General features: G+C 45.2%; 1 protein-coding gene across 3 annotated transcripts; it reads left to right on the top strand.

Annotated features, from left to right (window-relative positions):
• LOC114589168 (centromere-associated protein E-like) lies at positions 1-17,486 on the top strand. Of its 3 annotated transcripts, none has more exons than XM_077922218.1 (11): positions 1-180; positions 1,987-2,077; positions 4,108-4,173; positions 6,162-6,213; positions 7,605-7,692; positions 7,996-8,125; positions 9,092-9,211; positions 12,817-12,951; positions 13,927-14,062; positions 15,169-15,257; positions 17,351-17,483. In XM_077922218.1, exons 1-6 carry the CDS (start codon positions 125-127, stop codon positions 8,114-8,116), a joined length of 474 nt encoding a protein of 157 aa, XP_077778344.1. In that variant the 5' UTR covers positions 1-124; the 3' UTR covers positions 8,117-8,125; positions 9,092-9,211; positions 12,817-12,951; positions 13,927-14,062; positions 15,169-15,257; positions 17,351-17,483. The 3 variants fall into 3 exon arrangements, 1 of the variants encoding a protein (XP_077778344.1); XR_013391279.1 differs by having other exon boundaries at positions 85-180; positions 1,983-2,077; positions 15,169-15,248; positions 17,351-17,486; XR_013391278.1 differs by lacking the exon at positions 17,351-17,483 and having other exon boundaries at positions 85-180; positions 1,983-2,077; positions 15,169-17,140.
• Positions 17,487-19,697: the final 2,211 nt, after the last annotated feature.

The raw sequence follows: 19,697 nt of genomic DNA, 5'->3' as shown, positions 1-19,697 counted from the left end.
CCGCCCTTAGGCATTACTACGGTCCAACTTGTGGGCGGGGACTGCGCGCCTACGTCACCCGCGGACCAATAGAAAACGGCCCGGGGGGCGGGGGCAGCAGCGGCGTCTTTTGTGCTTCGGCGAGATGTGCGAGGAAGGTGCTGTCACTGCCTGCGTTCGGGTGCGCCCGCTCCCCGCCAGGTGAGCTGCTGGGGCTGGGAAAGGGGAGTTGTTCTCCAGAGGCGCAGGCGAAGACCCCCGCATGTTGCTCCGCAGTAACCCCCCTCCGCTGTTTCTAAGTGGTCTACTCTGAAGTAAGCGCGGGACTTTAACATGCATGCACGCGAAGCCCCGAGAAGGAAGCCTGACTCGGGAACCTTTTCCCTGCGACTCTATTTCTATTTGCTTTTAACTGCTTCACTCCCCCTCGACTGCAGCTGTTTTAAATGCGCGTGGGTAAAAAAAAAAGGGGGGGAATCTGGGCTTTTAAATTTCAGTAAGCCTGGCTTGATGGTGAAGGGCGGGTTAATAGATTTGATGTTGCAAATACTTAATCATGAAAGTCTTTCCAGCCCTGCATACTCACTCTCCTTAAAGTGGTTAGAGCAGTGGTTCCCAACCTTTTTTCTTTAACCATGCCCCACCTCTAAAATCCTAATGCCCCCGCCCCCGTGACATATAATTTTTATTCAGTGACCCCCACCCCCCAAATTCACGTGGAGGAAGCCTAAAAGGCCATTGACTGTGGATAACTCGTTCTCAAATTGCCCCGCTGTGGGGCGTGTGCCCCCACGTTGGGAACCACGGGGTTAGAGCGTTGGACTAGGAGTTTGGGAAACCAGGGTGCAAATCCCTGCTCGGCCATGTAGCTTGCTTGGGCTAGTCACTTGACTGACAGCCTAACTTACCTTGTGGGGTCCTTGTGAGGATGAAGTGAGGCAGGGGGGAGATGTGCAAGGCCACTTTAGCTCCTTGCAGAGGGTGGCATGTAAGTTAAATAGTGTATTTTTCGCTCTCTAGGACGCACTTTTCCCCCTCCAAAAATGAAGGGGAAATGTTTGTGCGTCCTATGGAGTGAATGCGGGCTCCTTGGCGAAAGCAACGTGAAGCCTCCAAAGCGCAGAGGGTGTTGGTGTGAGAGTTTTGGGGTGGGCTGGATGGCTTGACATGCTGCATGGGCTAAATCCCAAAGCTCTGGCAGCAGATGGAAGGAGCAGCCATAGAGATTTATGGGAGAAGCAAGATCTGCTAGATTGTTAATGCTGTGAGCCCATCCTATGCTCAGGTCATATACAGTGGTACCTCTGGATGTGAACGGGATCCGTTCCAGAGCCCCGTTCGCATCCTGAAGCGAACATAACACACGTCTGTGCGGGTTGCGTTTTGCCGCTTCCACGCATGCGCATGACGTCATTTTGAGTGTCCACACACGTTCCGTTACTTCTGGGTCGCTGCGGAGCGCAACCCGAAAACACTCAACCTCAAGCGTATTCATCCCGAGGTATGACTGTATACAGTAAGTGTCAATAAAACCATATAACCTAAAAATGCTATATGTCTTTTAGGTAGGTGTGCATAGGGTTGTGCTGTAAATGTGAGATGCACTTGTTTTATAATCTTCAGAATGTGAAGATTATGTCTAAAATGCTCCAGAAGAGCAGCCGTACTTCTAAAAGGGCATTTAATCAAATAGGAGCTGGATTTAAAAAGTTGTTCTCAGAGGGACAAAGCAAACACATACTCACAGGTGCTTCATTCCTAGGACTGGTTCCACAACCCTTAAATTTGGATACAAATATGTACTTACAATGCGCTTTGCACATGCTCTGCACAGCAAGTTATTCAATATAACTTGCCCATTGTCATAAAGTTAAGTCCAGCTGCAAACATCTTTAGATATACTCTCAGGACCAGACAATTAGATTAGTGTGGGTATAAGTATTTCTTTAACACCATCAATTTCTCTATACTCTGGAATCTCTAACAGTGTTTTGTTCCTTAAGCGAGAATGCAGACCTTGCGGAGGAAGAGAGTATTATCTGGAAAACTGAAGAATGCACCATATCTCAGCTTGATGGGACCAAATCTTTTACCTTTGGTAAGCACTTGATAAACACTGAAGTAGTTTGTAAACCCTCTTAGGGTTTGTATGAAGGCTCCCCTTGCCTGGGAGAGGCTGCGCGTGGCCAAGCAAGAAGCCAGGATAGCCAGCGGGATTGCAGCACTCCCTCTAGCTGTTCTTGCTTCTGGCTTAGCCGCGCGAAGCCTTCACAGGGAAGTGGTGAGCCTTCATGCCGCTGCCCTGCGGAGGCTTCGCGCGGCTATCCCTGGCTTTTGTGGGAGGTGGGGGAAGGGACAGAGCCGTGCACTCTGTCCCTTCCCCCACCTCCCGTTAAAGCCCCCAAGAGCCGTGCGGAGTGTGTGTGTGGCTCTTGGGGGCTTTTCTCCCTCCTCGGGGAAAAGCCTGCAAGCGCTGCACACACGCTCCATGCGGCTCGTGAAAGGGAGCGCTGAGTAGAGCCTGTATGCATCAGTTAATATCTTAAATTTTATTCTGGGCTTCTTGCCCTGCCAGACAAATCTAGAAATATCTTTCTGCCACTTCTTGAAACAGTCCATTTTGTCAACAATTTGCAATGTTTGGAACAAAAATAACATTCTAGGCAATACATTCATCTTTATAGCTGCAATTCGACCCAACAAGGAAAGCTTCAGATTTGACCAAATTTCTAGATCTTTTTTCACTTCTGTCCAGCATTTCTCATAATTATCTTTAAACAAATTCACATTTTTAGCTGTCATATTAATCCCCAAATATTTCACTTTCTTAACCACAGCTAAGCCTGTCTCATTCTGAAACCTATCCCTTTCCATAGGTGTTAAATTTTTCTCCATTACCTTAGTTTTAAATTTATTCAGTTTAAATCCTGCTACCTGACCAAACTCTTGAATTATTTCTAAAACTCTTTTTGTACTAGATTCTGGCTCTTGTAAAGTAAGTACCAGGTCATCTGCGAATGCTCTCAATTTGTACTGTTTAGCTCCGACCTGTATCCCTTTAACCAGCTGGTCCCTTCTAATCATGTTCAGCAAAACCTCCAGGACTGATATAAAAAGTAATGGGGAGATTGGGCACCCCTGACGTGCCCCTTTTTCTGTCTTAAACTCTTCCGTAACCTCATTATTTACAATCAACTTTGCTTTTTGTTCTGAATAAATCGCACCTATACCGTTTTCAAAACCTTGGCCTACCCCCATCCCTTGGAGATTCTTCTTCATAAAACTCCAAGAGATATTGTCAAAGGCCTTCTCCGCATCCACAAATATCAAAACTGCCTTAGTATTTATGTTCACTTTTTACTGATTTATTTTAGTTCAGAGATCGGAAACGTCTGGCCCTCTTTGATGTTCCCGGACTCCAAAGTCCCATCAGTCCTGACTGTTGGCCATACTGATGGGAGATGGAGTCCAACAACATCCAGAGGGCACCAGATTCCTTATTCCTGGTTAGTACCTGGCTATGATGTCTGGCAGGATATGAGAGGGAGAGATTTGTTGTTGTTGTTGTTGTTATATTATACATTTCTACCACTGGGTGATTTACAATATAAAAACACAAAAATATATGCCATAATAATAAACAAAAACAACGAAACACACACACAGTTTTAAAAGGCCATAGATCGTTTAATTAGCCAAAGAGGAATATTTTTGCCTGTCACCTAAAATATGTAACAAAATCACCAGGCAAGCCTCCTTAAGCATTCTACAAGATGTTAGGTTCTGTTGGTCGAGGGTAGGTGTGCTCCAGTATACAGACCCACACATCACAAACTGGTATTAGTTGCAGTTACAGATAGGTAGCCGTGTTGGTCTGCCATAGTCAAAACAAAAAAATATTCCTTCCAGTAGCACCTTAAAGACCAACTAAGTTAGTTCTTGGTATGAGCTTTCGTGTGCATGCACACTTCTTCGTGTGCATGCACACGAAAGCTCATACCAAGAACTAACTTAGTTGGTCTTTAAGGTGCTACTGGAAGGAATATTTTTTTGGTATTAGTTGGTCTGTAATCTGTGGTGGTATAGCAAAACAAGTTCACAACTTTGCTTACTTTTTTTTTTTTTTAGATCATTGAAAGCAAAGAGATGACGGAGATCTCAAGCTGCGATAGCCCTGTGGTGGTATCTCACTTGGTGAGTTCTTTGAAATAGAGAACTGAGGTTCGTAAATGGGGGTTGGTAGAAAAAACTACTATTGAAGGATGATGCAGCTTGTGTACGTTATAGGAACATGAGAGGAGCCCTGCTGGATCAGACCAATGGCCTGTTTTTTCTAGCATCCTGTTCTCACAGTGGTGAACCAGGTGCCTGAGACCCAAGCAGTTTCTCTACTTGTGATTCACAGCAGCTGGTAGTGGAGGTGGAACTTAGCCATCATAGCTAGTAGTCCTTGATAGACTTGTACTCCATAGATTTGTGTGATCCTCTTTTAAAGGCTTCCAAGTTGGTGGCCATTACTACGTATTGGGTGAGTGAAGTTCTTTCACTTTTGTCTGTCCTGAATCTTAGCTTTGTTGGGTGGCCCTGAGTTCTAGTATTATATGAGAGAGAGAGAAATTGAGAGAAACTTAGCCCTATCTGCCTTCTCGTTACCATGCATAATCTTATATACCTCTGTCGGGTCCCTCCTTAAGCTTGCCTTTCCTCTGAAAGCCCCAAATGCTTTGACATTTGGAGGAAAGAGGTTTGTGTGCCATATGACCCACTCTTCCCCCTAAGCTAGGCTGCTGCCCTGAGATGAAGTAAGGTAAAAGTAAAGGTACCCCTGCCCATACGGGCCAGTCTTGACAGACTCTGGGGTTGTGCGCCCATCTCACTCAAGAGGCCGGGGGCCAGCGCTGTCCGCAGACACTTCCGGGTCATGTGGCCAGCGTGACAAAGCTGCATCTGGCGAGCCAGAGCCGCACACGGAAACGCTGTTTACCTTCCCGCTGGTAAGCGGTCCCTATTTATCTACTTGCACCCGGGGGTGCTTTCGAACTGCTAGGTTGGCAGGCGCTGGGACCGAACAACGGGAGCGCACCCCGCCGCGGGGATTCGAACCGCCAACCTTTCGATCGGCAAGCCCTAGGCGCTGAGGCTTTTACCCACAGCGCCACCCGCGTCCCCCCTGAGATGAAGTAGAAGATGAGATGAAGTAGAAGATATTATTTTGCCACCAATCTGGTTGACTTTGCTATACAGAAAGAGGTGGGGAGGGGAAGAGTGCCATCTTCTGCTTTGGCTCAGGCAGCAAAATATATTGGGCTAGCCTTGTGTGCTTTCTGTTTGAGATCTGGCCGGCAGAGTCAAATATATATTGGGATTGTGGAAGGCTAATTAACTTCTGAAGAGTTTAATAGGGCTGTTTCTGCCTGGGAAATAGCAGTAGCAGAAATTTAGTTGCTCTGGGTTTCAAGTCTGTTTGGCACAGCATTCCTAATTTTTATTCAAAAGCAAGTTCCATTGACATTGCTGGAACATACTGAAGAGGTGTAGACTAAACAACATCCATATTATTATTGCATTTATATCCCACCTTTCCTCCAAGAAGCTAAGGTGGCCTGCTTGATTTTGTCCCCCTTCATTTTATGCTTACATCAACCTTACCAGGTAGGTTAGGTTGAGAGACCAAAGTGACCCAGGGAGCTTTGTGGCTGTGTGGTGATTTGAACCCTGGCCTCCTAGGTCCTAGCCACACACTCACCACTATGCCACATTGGGTCCTTGGACAATAATAGAAATTCAGTTATGTATGTTCTTCTTAAAGTGGTCAAAACATCAGATTACACAGTATGCACATCCTTCTACCTTTTTCTTCTCCTGGATCTGAGATGCAATCTACAAATGACTGGCTCCCTTTAACACACATTTCCTCTGTTCTTTCGCTTTCATGAAATGTTAAATGTTGTTCATCTGAATGTATTTTCTCCCAGATGTAGTGACCAGTGCTGCACAAAATTGTTGTTGTTCCTTTGATTTAAACTCCTGGCCAGGGACCTTTTTCTGCTCATGTAGTCTCAGGAACTTATTTTTCTCAGGCTTTTATCTGCCACTGTTTGGAATTGTTGTTCAATCAATAGGTGATTTGAATAGATCTTGTGTGAGAATGGTGTCTAACACAGTCTTACTTGAATTTTCAGAATTTGGTAGATTTGGCAGGAAGTGAAAGAGCTACCCAAACAGGTGCTGAAGGTATGTAGCTGATGATGATCAAGCTTTTCTGGTAATCTGCTAAACCCTAACTTGTAAAACATGTAAAAAAACCAACAACCCACAAGTAATTCCTACCCCCAGGGTCTTGGGCATGCTTGCTCTTATTTATGTAAGCCATTTACAGCTTAACAGTAAAATTCGTAACATTTGGAACACAAGACTGATGCAGATGTTACATTCCCAACTGGTAGATTCTTGCACAAAAATCTAACTTCTCTACGGCAAGGATGAGGGACCTGTAGTGCTGTAGAAGTTGCATACGAACTCCTAGCAATCCTAGCCAGTATGATCAGTGGTCAGCAATGCTGGAAGTTGTCTTCCAACAACACATGGAGGGCCTCAAATTCCTCATCTCTGCTTCTGCAGAGACCATTGTAAAACTGCCCCATGATCCTTGAATGAAGGGTGGTATATGTTAGCAATTTCACTCCTCCAATGCTGCAGATGAGATTGTTGTAAATCACATGCCTGTCTGGGACGAGTCTGGAAAAGGAAGACGGTCTTACCTCTTCCACTGCAGGTACTATTACACTGTACTTGCGCTTTTATTTCTTTGTTTGTTCTCTCGGAGCTGGAGAGAAGTGACGCCATTATGCTTTTGTCTGTACATAGTGTGTAAATAGTAGCTTAGCTCTATGATGACTCACTCACTCTTGCTGTGTTATGCCGGAAGATTAGTGTGCATAAACCAGCTAGTATATGTTGCTAGAAGTGCACTGTAAGAGAAGGGAGATGCCTTTTCCAGAGCTGTGTGTACCAGAGGACGCTCAGAGTTTTGGGGGCTTGCTGGCACCCCCAGGGCGTTTTTCCAACAGTATATACATTTAATGACTATAATATTTGGTTATAGGCCTTCTAGCGTTATCTTCCTCCTTTTGGCTGAAGTTATTCAACGTTTCTGAGTTAAATGGCATAATTCATCATACCACTAATAATGCGGAAGTCTTATTGGGTGTCTCCAATGCTGTCATTTCACTGACAGAAGGAATCTGTTGGCAGAACAGGGGAGATAATATTTTTCGGGTCATTCACCCTATGCAGGACCCTGTGCCCCTCTTTGATCATCTGCAGAGGGTTGGGGAATCACCCAGAGCAGATTTAAGGACAGAATGGGAATCGCTGAAAATTGCCTCCCCCATTCTGCCGATATTGCCTTCTGTCAGGATAATGACCAGTATTGTTATTTCACACGTATAAAGTGCCTAAAGGGCAGGTAAAAACAATACAGAAGGGAAGGGGGGATAATGGAGAATGAAGAAGAAATCAACCAAATTCAGGAACTCTTGACTATGTTAACTCCCAATATGGTAGCGAAATAACTTTTGTAGAAGGAACTGTCTGAAAATAAAAAACTGATGTTTAATGCCTAGGGATCCATCTCCAAGAAGGCCTCAATGTAAACCGGAGCCTCTGCATCTTGGGCCAAGTTATCAAGAACCTTTGTGAAGAGCAGAGTGGGTAAGGACAATTCAGTTAAGAAGGGTTCTTTAGTTTGTGCTGTATTGAAAAGTGTTCTCACGTGATCTTAGGCCAGGCAGCCAAGGCAGTGCCATTCCTAGGTTGTTTGGCTACAACTCCCTCCACCGCCAGGCCATTGGTCATCTGTCTGGGCCTGATGGGAGTTGTCATCCAACAACCTTCGGAAGGCACCACATTGGCTGTCTCTGTCCTAGATGTAAAAGATTGGCTCTTGGGCCAGTTTTTCCTCTACTTAATATGTAAAAACTTTCTTACTCCTTTTTGATCATCCTCCTTCACCAGAGCCTACGTCAACTACAGAGACAGTACGTTAACATGGCTTCTGCACAAATCACTTGGTGGCAATTCTAAGACTGCTATCATCTTCACGGTCATTCTGACATCGTTCGAAGAAACGCTTTGAACCCTCCAGGTAAAACTATACAGGTCCGTTTCCTTCCCCCGAAAGTTTTGCCCCAAGTAACAAGTAGGCAAGAAGGTATTTCCCCCCTCTCTTTAAACTGGCATGCTTTGTTCTGGTATATGTATCTGCAGTTATAGAACTATGAGAAATCAGACTTCACCTTCAAAGGGAAGTAGTGTTACACTTCCTCTCATAGCTGGGGTGGATACTGATGGCAAACCCTCAAACTCTTAAAAAGGGAACTTGTGAAGACATGGTAGTCATGGAGTCTTGAATATCAGGTGGAAAAGGAAAGGTGGGGGGGGGGGGAAGGCCTACTTGAACTCCTGACAGCTTCTCTGTTGCCCTCCAGATGTTGGAGGACTCCAGCTCCCATCAGCCATGGTCAACATGGTCAGATGATGAAAGCTGTAGTTCAACAACATCTGGAAGACACCAGGTTGGTAACCTAGGCTTATCCCTTCTGTGGGGAGGTGAAGGTACGCTGCAACATTTCGTTTACAGTGGTGCCTCGCAAGACGAAATTAATCCGTTCCGCGAGTCTCTTCGTCTTGCGTTTTTTTCGTCTTGCGAAGCACGGCTATTAGCGGCTTAGCCGCTATTAGCGGCTTAGCGGCTATTAACGGCTTAGCAGCTTAGCAGCTATTAACGGCTTAGCGGCTTTAAGAAAAAGGAAACAAACTCGCAAGAACTCGCAAGACGTTTCGTCTTGCGAAGCAAGCCCATAGGGAAAATCGTCTTGCGGAACGACTCAAAAAATGGAAAACCCTTTCGTCTAGTGAGTTTTTCGTCTTGCGAGGCATTCGTCTTGCGGGGCACCACTGTAATGGGTACCATTTGTATTTACTGTAATAGCAAATGTTGATTTTTATGATCCATACTTCTGTAATTTTCAAAGATATTTTACACAAATGTCAGTTTTTCTGACTTCTCCTTCAAAGAGCGGTTCTGACTCCATGTGCCTATCTCTCCTAGTTTGCGAATGCAGCCAAAAAAATGAAAAACCGCCCTATAATAAATTACGTTACAGATGAGGATGCCCTTCTAAAGAGGTATCGTTTAGAGACTGACAGCTTGAAACAACAAATTGAAGATGTTAGTTGTCTTCTTGGAAATATGAGTGTTCTAGGCTGGAACAGGTCAAATTGCATCTATATTTTGTTTTGTTTTGTTTTGTTTTGAAATAGGATTCATGCTCTATTTTGCCAGCAATTACACCTTAAAAGCACAACACATTTATCTTTTAGAAGTTCAAATATCCATGGTAATCTCGAATGCTGGTGGCAATAGCATTCTTTTAGTTGGTGACTTGGATTATAGGCCAGCTGCCTATACCAAGTGAGGGGGCCGTAATCTCTGTTTAGACGCAGTCTCCATTTTAAGAGTCTGGCCTAATTTAATGGCAACTCTTAATAAAGTTGACAACCATTTCATGCGGGGGTTCCATTCCCGGCCCCCACATACACTGGAGTAGCATGTATAAGTGTATCCCAGCCCTGTTACACTCTCTTCGTGACATGCTGAACAATGTTTTTAGGTCATTTCCAGGTTCATCGCCATATGCAATCGCATGTCTTTTGGATGCTACTAGTATAAGCGCTTATGCACCAACACTGGATGCCGATGAAGACATTAAAGATTTTACTCTCAGCTGGATACCGTCCTATCAGAGACACCCAAGGAAGATAAAATTACCCTCCTGGGTGATTTTAATGCAAGAGTTGGGTGAGATTTTGATCTGTGGCCTGGGATTATTGGGAAAAAAGGAACTGGTAACAGCAACCAGAACGGGATCTTACTTTTGACAATATGTGTAGCGCACAACCTTGTTATTGCCAACACACTCTTTCAACAGAAAAATAAATTTGAAACTTCATGGAGGTCTCCTCAGTCAAACCACTGGCACCTCTTATGTTATTATCCGTGCTAAAGATTGCTGTGATGTGCTCTTTACCAGAGCTATGATGAGCGCCGACGACTGCTGGACAGATCACCGACTAATATGCTCCACGGTGGCTATCAAGATTATACCTTGACGCAGGATTCAAGAAAGGAAACCAAGGCACAAAATGAACACTCAAGGCCTTCAAGATCCCATTAAGGACCATCCGTTTTCAGAATTTCCTGATAGCATGAAGGAACACTGGACCAAACTAAAAACATGCATTATTGCAGCCTGTGAACAAACTATTGGACACCAAACCAAGAAACACCAGAAACTGGTTTGATGAGAATGACAGTGAGATTGAACACATATTTGACAAGAAAAGGAAGGCCTTTCAGATCTGGCAAAGAGATAGAAACTGTGCCACTAAGAAAAAAACCTGTGCCAGTGCTAAGGCTGAGGTTCAAAGAAGAACCAGAGAACTAAAAAACACTGGTGGATTAAAATAAGCTCAAGAGATCAAGCACACTCAGAGGATGACCTCCAAACCATCCTAAATATATTTGCATAAGATTACGAAAAGCTTGGCCTATCACTCAACATCCAAAAAACCAAAGTGCTACACCAACAAGTACAAAATCACCCCTCTGCAGCGCCACAAATCCAACTCAATGGTGTAACGTTGGAAAATGTCAATCACTTCTCCTACCTGGGCAGTTATCTTTCCACAAGGGCCAACATTAATGCTGAAATCCAGCATCGCCTGATCTCTGTGAGTGCAGCTTTCTCCCAATTGAAGTGCAGAGTGTTTGAGGACCGGGACATTTGCAGGGAAACCAAAATGCTTGTTTACAAAGCTATTGTACTACCAACCTTACTGTATGCTTGTGAAACATGGACCACTAATAAACACCATCTCCAACTCCTCGAAAGATTCAATCAACAGTGTCTCCAAAAAATTTTACACATCACTTGGGAAGAGAGGTGAACGAATATCAGTGTACTGGAAGAAGCAAAGATCACCAGTGTTGAAGCAATGATTATTCAACATCAACTTCGTTGGACTGGTCATGTTGTGCGGTTGCCTGATCATCATCTTCCAAAGCAATGACACTATTCCAAACTTAAAAATAGCGTAATGCTGGTGGTCAACAAAAGAGGTTTAAAGACTGTCTCAAGGCAAATCTAAAAAAATAGACACCGACAACTGGGAAATGCTGGCCTGCGATCCCTCCAGTTGGAGAACAGCTTTTACCAAAGGTGTCATGGGCTTTGAAGACACTCAAACTCAGGACGCAAGGGAGAAAAGTGCTAAGAGGAAGGCATGCCTGGCAAATCCACACCGTGATCAACTCCCACCCGGAAACCAATGTCCCCACTGTGAAAGGACATGTGGGTCCAGAATTGGCCTCCACAGTCACTTACGGACTCATTGTTAAAACCGTGTTTATGGAAGACAATCTTACTTGGCTTCGAGTGATCACCATAGAAGATGAAGAATTGATCATTGCTTGTATGCAACCCTTTCCACACTGGGTGGGGAGGCGGGTGCAGACTCAATTTCATAGAAATGACCGGAATGCTTTCATTGTTTCTTGCTGATGTTTAACCTTCACAGCTGTTAGTACTTACAGTACGTTATTATCATCACAGTAATATACAGATTAACAGCCACAATCCTCGCAAGCATGGAGGGGTCTACACAAAAGCACACGGGTATCCTAGCCAATGTAACACGTCAGGGTATTTTTTTCTGTAATGTAAACTTCAATACAGTGGTGCCCCGCAAGACGAATGCCTCGCAAGACGGAAAACCCGCTAGACGAAAGGGTTTTCCGTTTTGGAGGTGCTTAGCAAAACGAATTGCCTATGGGCTTGCTTCGCAAGATGAAAATGTCTTGCGAGTTCCTGCAGGGTTTTTTTCCTCCCCCCCCCCCTTTTCCCCAAGCCACTAAGCCGCTTAACAGCTGATCCGCTAAGCCACTTAACAGCCGATCGCTAACCCCTTATCAGCTGATCCGCTAAGCCGCTTAACAGCTGATCCGCTAAGCCGCTTATCAGCTGATCCGCTAAGCCCACTAAGCCGCTAATAGCGCTAATCCGCTAAGCCGCTAATGGGCTTGCTTCGCAAGACGAAAAAAACGCAAGACAAAGAGACTCGCGGAACGGATTCTTTTCGTCTTGCGAGGCACCACTGTACCTTCTCCAGGCATTACACACATGGATTTGTTTTAAGGTATTTTACTACCCCAAAATAGGGACGTGGGTGGCGCTGTGGGTAAAACCTCAGCGCCTAGGACTTGCCAATCGTATGGTTGGCGGTTCGAATCCCTGCGGCAGGGTGAGCTCCCATTGCTCAGTCCCTGCGCCTGCCAACCTGGCAGTTCGAAAGCACCCCTAAGTGCAAGTAGATAAATAGGTACCGCTTTATAGCAGGAAGGTAAATGGCGTTTCTGTGTGCTGCGCTGGTGCAGGCTCGCCAGAGCAGCTTCATCACGCTTCGGCCACGTGACCCGGAAGTGTCTTCGGACAGCGCTGGCCCCTGGCCTCTTAAGCGAGATGGGTGCGCAACCCCAGAGTCAGTCACGACTGGCCCGTATGGGCAGGGGTACCTTTACCTTTACTACCCCAAAATAGATTGAAAATTTGGCTTGGGGTAGTAAAGTATTCCCAAAAGTGTGTGTAAGTTTTCAGTGGGTCTTATACAAAATCCCTCGTCATAATGGATTTAACTTGCTTGGGAAATCATGTACACCGTAAAATGAGCAACATTTTGTGCCTTTCGACCTTTGGTATTGATGCTTTCCCTTGGTAGATCTCATCACAATCCCAGCCGGCAGAGATTGTTGAAGAGAAGTATGCTATTCAAAATGAGCTGCAGGAGAAAATAAAGAATCTCACTGAGATGCTCGTGACTTCAGCTTCTCTTGCATCAGCGCAAGAGTTCAAGGTAATACTTAAAAATTGAAGTGTTGTGGGACCTTTGGTGGAAAACTGGTGGCTCTTCCACATTTCTTGTATCAGCTGTTATTAAGTAATCAAATGGGGCGAGGGAAGCCTGGGAATGACTAGAAGGGTGTCACTGCAGAAAACGACCTTCCAATGCGTGGAAGTTTAAGGTAAACCCTTCATAAAACTGAGTAAGAAAGCAGAACTTACTTATTATTGTGTGTTTCTTTTTATATAAAACCTGACTCAGGTTCAACCGATAGAAGAAAAGTCTCTTGAACTGAGGCAACTTCTTGCCAAGACTTCCAGTACCAGAAGGACTAGAAGGGTGTCACTGTAGAAAAGGACCTTCCAATGTGTGGAAGTTTAACATAGCTCTGTTAATGCATGCATGAAGCAGGAAGTTCATATCGGGAAGCTGGTATAAGAACAGGCACCAGCGACTGAGTGTGCTTTAGTGGTGCCAGGAGTGCAGAGCGGGAGGGTGAATGGAGCCTGCTGCTCTCCAGTCCAGCCCTCATCACCCAGGGCCCTCCACAACTTGGCAGCTCGTGGAGGGCGGCATGAGAAGGCTGCCATGTGCCCTTCAGTCCCAGCCTTACCCCTGAGGGCTGGGATCGAAGGGCATGTGGCAGTTGTGTCCTTCTCATGTTGCTCTCCCGGGCTCCCAACCTCGCAAAATAAGGCTTTGTGTTGAATTCTGACGCTACTACTTGTCACCTGACTAGTGAGACACAGCAAGTTCAAGTTGCTTATGGTGCTTGCAAACATGTTTTAGGAAAGTTTCCCCTCTCCCATTGCAACTTTTTTGCAAATGCTTATGGTAGAATTTACAACTAGCTTCAACTGAATTTGTCATCACTAGGCCATGTACAAATTCCAAGACATCAGCAAATGGGATTGTGCTTTTAAAAATATCTCACTTCCTTTAATTCTCCTACGTGCCTTGATTTTTATTTTTATTTTATGTTTTAAGTTTCCAAGGACAAGGAAGAGGAGAGCGACCTGGTCTGCAGGAACAACATCCCAGGAAGCAGGGGAATGTCTCCTGGGAAGCTTTCCCCAAAAAGCCAAACAGTTTAAAAAGCCTTGTCCAGCAGAGATGAAAGCATGTAAGTTTGTTATGCGTGGAAACTATTTTTAAAAGGTGCCATATAAAATATGGGCTGAAGAATGGTAGGTTGGGATAAGTTAGAACTTAGATAATACATTGTTTAAACCAATATCCACAGTGAGCTGCAAATAGTTAAACACTTGCACCCATTTTGAGGGCTGTGTTTAAGCTGCATATGTTAATTATACTGAATGTTAATGCCACATCTGAAGTTTTCAGAGAAGGGCAAGAGGGCTCTTGGCATAACTTAGCCTGCTCCATTTATCTCCTGGTTGCTCCAGAGGTCGGATTCTGACATTGATCTTTAGGCGCTAGGGAGAACTGGCTTCCTTGCAAATGCTAGCAAAGGCTAATGTAGCCAACTCTCTCGCTGCTTGCATTTGGCTGCTCGTGTTTTCTTTCTCCCATGGCAGGGGAGAATTAAACCCCTTGGGCCCCAAGGTAATCAAAGCTCAGTTCCTTTCACTGCACATTTGTCTCAAGCACTTAAGAGTCACAGAATTGTAGCATGGGAAGGGATCCCAAGCGTCATCTTGTCCAACTCCCTGCAATGCAGGAATCTCAGCCAAGGCATCCATGACAGATGGTCATCCAAGCTCTGCTTAGAAACCTCCAAGGAGAGTCCACAGCTTCCCACGGGAGTCCGTTCCACTGTTGAACAGCTCCTGCTGTCATGAAAGCTCTTCCTGATTGTTTAGTCAGAATCTCCTTTCTTGTAAGTTGAAGCCATGGGTTCAAGTCCAGCTCCAGAGTAGGAGAAAACAAACATGCTCTATCTTCCATGTAACAGCCCTTGAGATATATGGAGAATGGCTATCATATTTCCCTGCAGTCTCCTACTTTCCAGCCTCAACACCCCCAGCTCCTTCAGCCTTTCCCCGTAAGTCTTGGTTTCCAGACCCTTGGTCTTCTTAGCTGCCCTCCTTTGCATGTGTTCCAGTTTGTCAATATCTTTCTTAAATTGTGGTGCCCAGAACTGGACACAGTGTTCCAAGCTTGGCCTGACCAAGGCAGAATAGAGTGGTACTGTTACTTCCCTTACCTGCATCTTAAGTATACACACTTTTATTGGTTAAATTTTTGGCAAAATGGGTTGTCTTTCAGCTGTATCCTCAGAATGTGATGATCAAGGGATGACAGCCAGTGTTACAATTCCTGAAGAGGAACGGACTCCAGGGTCTGAGGTTGGTTTGGTAAGCAGTATATGTGTGTGTGTGGAAACTAGCCTGCTTCACCAAAGGTGAAATTTACGTTCAGTTTTTCTCTTACCCCTCGTGGATATGGCCCCAGAAGGTTGCCAAGAAATGAATGTCACCCTTGGAATGGAAAAGGTTCCTACTCCTCTCTCAAGGACGAAGCTGAGAGTGGGGAGCATGCCCTCTGCAGGCTTCCTCCCCCTTCCTTTTTTGCAGCAACAATTTCTTGATTACCCCCTACTAACTATATTGGACACGGGTGGCACTGTGGGTTAAACCACTGAGGCTAGGACTTGCCGATCAGAAGGTCGGTGTTTTGAATCCCCGCGACAGGGTGAGCTCCCGTTGCTCGGTCCCTGCTCCTGCCAATCTAGCAGTTTGAAAGCCCGTCAAAGTGCAAGTAGATAAATAGGTACCACTCTGGTGGGAAGGTTTTTTGCAAGCCTCCAAAACTTGGCAGCGTTGCCAGCATGTAGCTGGAACTTAACATATAAATGATGTCTAGCTCTCAGTATGGCTTTGGCAACAACACTTTTGAGCTACCAATATATTGCTGAAGGAACAAGCAAGGGCTTTCAATATTAAGGTTTAATGGCAGAAAATGTCTAGTAAAATGGCAGGTTCCGGTGATATTGGAGCTCAAAGGCGGGAAGGTAAATGGCGTTTCCATGTGCTGCTCTGGTTTCGGTGTTCCGTTGCACCAGAAGCAGCTTAGTCATGCTGGCCACATGACCCGGAGAAACTGCAGACAAACGCCGGCTCCCTCGGCCTGTAAAATAAGATGAGCACCGCAACCCCAGAGTCATCTGCGAATGGACTTAACTGTCAGGGGTCCTTTACCTTTAATCCTGTAACTGCAAAAAAGCAAGCAAAACTGCACTTGTTTTTGTACTTATATTGTGATATGTAGTCTGTGCTATGAGAGGAGTGAAGTACGCAGCATCTTGCATTAACAGTAAAGCATGGTTTGCTGTGACATGTGAAAACAGCCACTTTCCTGAGTTGCGGCATGGAAGAATGGCCAGGATTGGATTTGAATTTATTTAAATCAGTTAGCCCCCAACTAATGCATGCTAGAAAAAGAGTGGACCTTCTGAAAAACACTTGTCAGTTTATATTAGCAGTGCGTTCTGCCCTTTTGGAGGGTTGAAAAGCCCTCTGTTAGTGATGCGACGTTAAGACCTTATTTCCCAGGACTTCTCACCACTATAAGCAATGGATGGTTGCAGAATTTTCTGGTATATGTTCTACAGTAAGAACTTGGCTCCACTGTGGTTTGGAGGGGAGCTGAATGCAGGGCCTGCTTGCTTTTGTGGTGGGTGGCTTGCAGGTAAAGCAGTCACCTGGTCATTGTTGTGTCTTGCTTGTTGTCGGCATCAGTCAGTCCTGAGAGGCAATGGAGTACGCCTCCAGGAGTGAAGTCAAATCACACTGTTAACAGCACTGAAGTGACCTCCCTGGGAGCAAGCCTGGGTAGTGTGTATGGAGGTCCGGGGCTACCCAGAAGACAAGACCGCCCCCCCCCCCGACCTCACTGATGTGGTCCATAGAGAAGCAGAGCAACACGTTTAGCACCAACATGGCAGCAGGTGTTGCCAGAAGGAGGTGTGCAAGGCACCATCCAACCATCTTAGGAACTCCACTCCAAATTAGTGTACGGTTTACTCCTTAAGCCTTTTCTTCTCCCAAAGATATTCTGCAAGGCAGTTGTGTATTACAGCTGAACATTTTAGTGTCATGTCAAGCCATAACCCAAGGTTTACTGTACACAAACAAACTGGAGATTGGAGTGAAATAAACCATGATTGGTACACCAAGAACAAACCTTGACTTAACATCGTGGTTTATTTTTCCTTACTCCAGCACTAGCTGTGAGGAGCAAAGACGTAATTTGCTCATCTACAGTAAGTCATGACTTACAGTGATGTGCACAGATGGTCAGACACAAGTTGGAGTCTGTCTTTGAGAAAAACTGATATATACATGGTGTGCTAAAGGTTCTTATAACATTTTTGGGGTAAAGTTAGAATATTGGCACTTGCATGGCTAGAGCACAGCACTGACATCTTGCCCATTTTCTTTTTCTTAAGAAGCCAGCTAGCAAGATCCAAGAGCTGCAAATAGGAGACACAGAAGAGGATAGACCTTGTTTGAAAGAACAACTCAGCAAAGCTCTAGAGAAGTTGAGTTTTCTGTATTTTTAAAGGAAAATCAGAGAAGATTTTGATGAGCTTGAGAAATAGGCAAAAGCCAACTTGCTCAATGTCAATTATAAAACAAGGAGACAAAGAGTGAGGGCACGGCAAAGAAATGACAGTAGTGCACCTGATGCCTTAGATGCACTTTCTTCAAGAGATAAGTTTAAGATAAAACCCTTTATTCCTATTGTCAGGGTTGCTTCAAGATCCTAGCTCACAGAGGATCACGCTAGCCAACGGTCATTAAGTAAAAGTCTTTATTGAGTTACAGTTTCCATTCTCAAGCTGCTGCGTGCAACCCTACGTCTAGTAGCTAGATCGGCGAAGCTCCGTCTGAATCTCCGCCCCTCGTACACCAACTTAATATCCTAGCCCTGCTCCACCTTTTCCGCCTGACTGTTCTTCTCTGGGTCCCTCTGCCCCCCTGGGTCTCTTCCTTCCGGGATTCTTCGGACGCTGACCCCCCGGACTCTCCTGTCTCCTTGCGCCGGGCTTTAGGACCCGGCTCTCTTTCCGGGCTGCCTACTGCGCCTCCTTCCTGTGCATTTGAACTTGGCGCGCGCGCCCAACCTTCCACCTTCCGTCTAACCGTTTCTTCGCTCCCAGATGGAGGTGTGGCCACCCCTGACTCGTGCCCTCCCTCCTGCTGTGAGCTGCCAGCGCTTGCCCCCTGGCTCCTTTCCTCTTCCCTGCTCTCTGGCGGTGACGCTGGACCCGATCTCCAACTGCTCTCCTCTGATTCCCCTCTGGCTCTATCTCCCTGGGGTGCCCCCCTAAACTCCCCCCTTGCCTTGGCCACTGGTGCTCCTTTCTGTGAATCCTCCGACTCACTGGAGAGACTCGGAGATCTCGGGTCGTCGTCATCGCTCATCCTTTCTTCTGCCTCCTCCCCTTCGCTCTCTGTTTCCTCCCTTGCCCTTGCCTCTGCTCCTGAACCCCTGACACCTATATTCCTTTATTAGATGCACTTGAAGCCAATTTAAAAAGAGGTATTGTGTTGCAGAATTGTTTTCCATTCGTGCTATCCTGATAGTATCTAAGCAAGGAATTCAGCAAGGTGTAGAATTGTTGATGGAATATCTACCCAGAAGATATTGACCTGAAACTTCTTGATGAACTTTTGCACTTTCACCTGTATGTGAGACAAAGCCATAGGCACTGCACCGCCACTGGCTTTAAACCGGAACGCTGTTCCTGTTCATTTATAATGCTGGAGACACATGCCTGAGAACCCCTCTTTACATCAGGCTTGGGGACAGGTTGGTGTTAGGGAGAGGACACGCTAGAGAGGATCTTTCATAGGCTTGGATCTTCAGGGGAGGCCTGCAAGACGTCTCCAGTCTGATTTGGCCCTTATGCAGCGGAGAGTTGCATAGCACTGTGAGTGTATGGCTTTTCCTTTAGTGTAAGAGCCACCTTGCCATAGAAGCCAACCCCTACAGACCAACAAGAGATCTCCCCTCCCAATAAAATATATGAGGGGGACAGCCCCCCCCTTAATAAAGTTTATTGACATAACTATGCTTAGGAAAATACACTCATGGGTTAATATGCAATTTAGTTTAACACCTTACATTTTGGACAAAGGCTTGTACATAGTTTAGGTAAATAAAAAACCCAGGATATGTGATCTTTTCTGATTTTACATCTATTACAAACATATAAAAGCTCTTCATGCACTACAGTAGAGAGAAAGCATGAAAAAAAATTACCTTTGGTTTAAATTGACAGAATAATACAAGTATTGCACTGTAAAAAGCTTCAAACACGGTGCAACCAAACATAAAATGTTTCAGTGCCAGCTTACAAAAAGTTCTTTAGCTAGTGTGATTTGCTTTTTAGGGGAGGAAAAGGTATATATACACATGTGTGAAACAATTTCTTAAACTACCTGGATGTAATTAATATTGTATTTCAGCTTGTTAGCTACACAATCAAGATTCAATAAACCTAACAGAACCTGTGCTTACATCAGCAAAACAACATACTGAAATCAAAGGCATTAGGAGTATTAACTGACCTGTCAGTTTGTTCTGTAGAAAAGATTTAAAGTTCCAGCCCTTAGGTCAATCAATCCCTAAATAGCAGCAATATTAAGATGTGTTGCCAAGTTCCTAGTAATCCATTCTTTAGGCTACTTTTCCAAAAACACTACTACTACTAACTAGCCACACTGTCAAACAACATGAGATAATGCAGGATGTATCAGGCTGGGGTGTTACGACAGGCATTGCTGCTG

The sequence above is a fragment of the Podarcis muralis genome, chromosome Z, assembly GCF_964188315.1.
Source record: "Podarcis muralis chromosome Z, rPodMur119.hap1.1, whole genome shotgun sequence".
Lineage (NCBI taxonomy): Eukaryota > Metazoa > Chordata > Lepidosauria > Squamata > Lacertidae > Podarcis > Podarcis muralis.
Note: the sequence above shows the minus strand (reverse complement) of the source record. Positions and strands in the feature narration are given on the sequence as shown.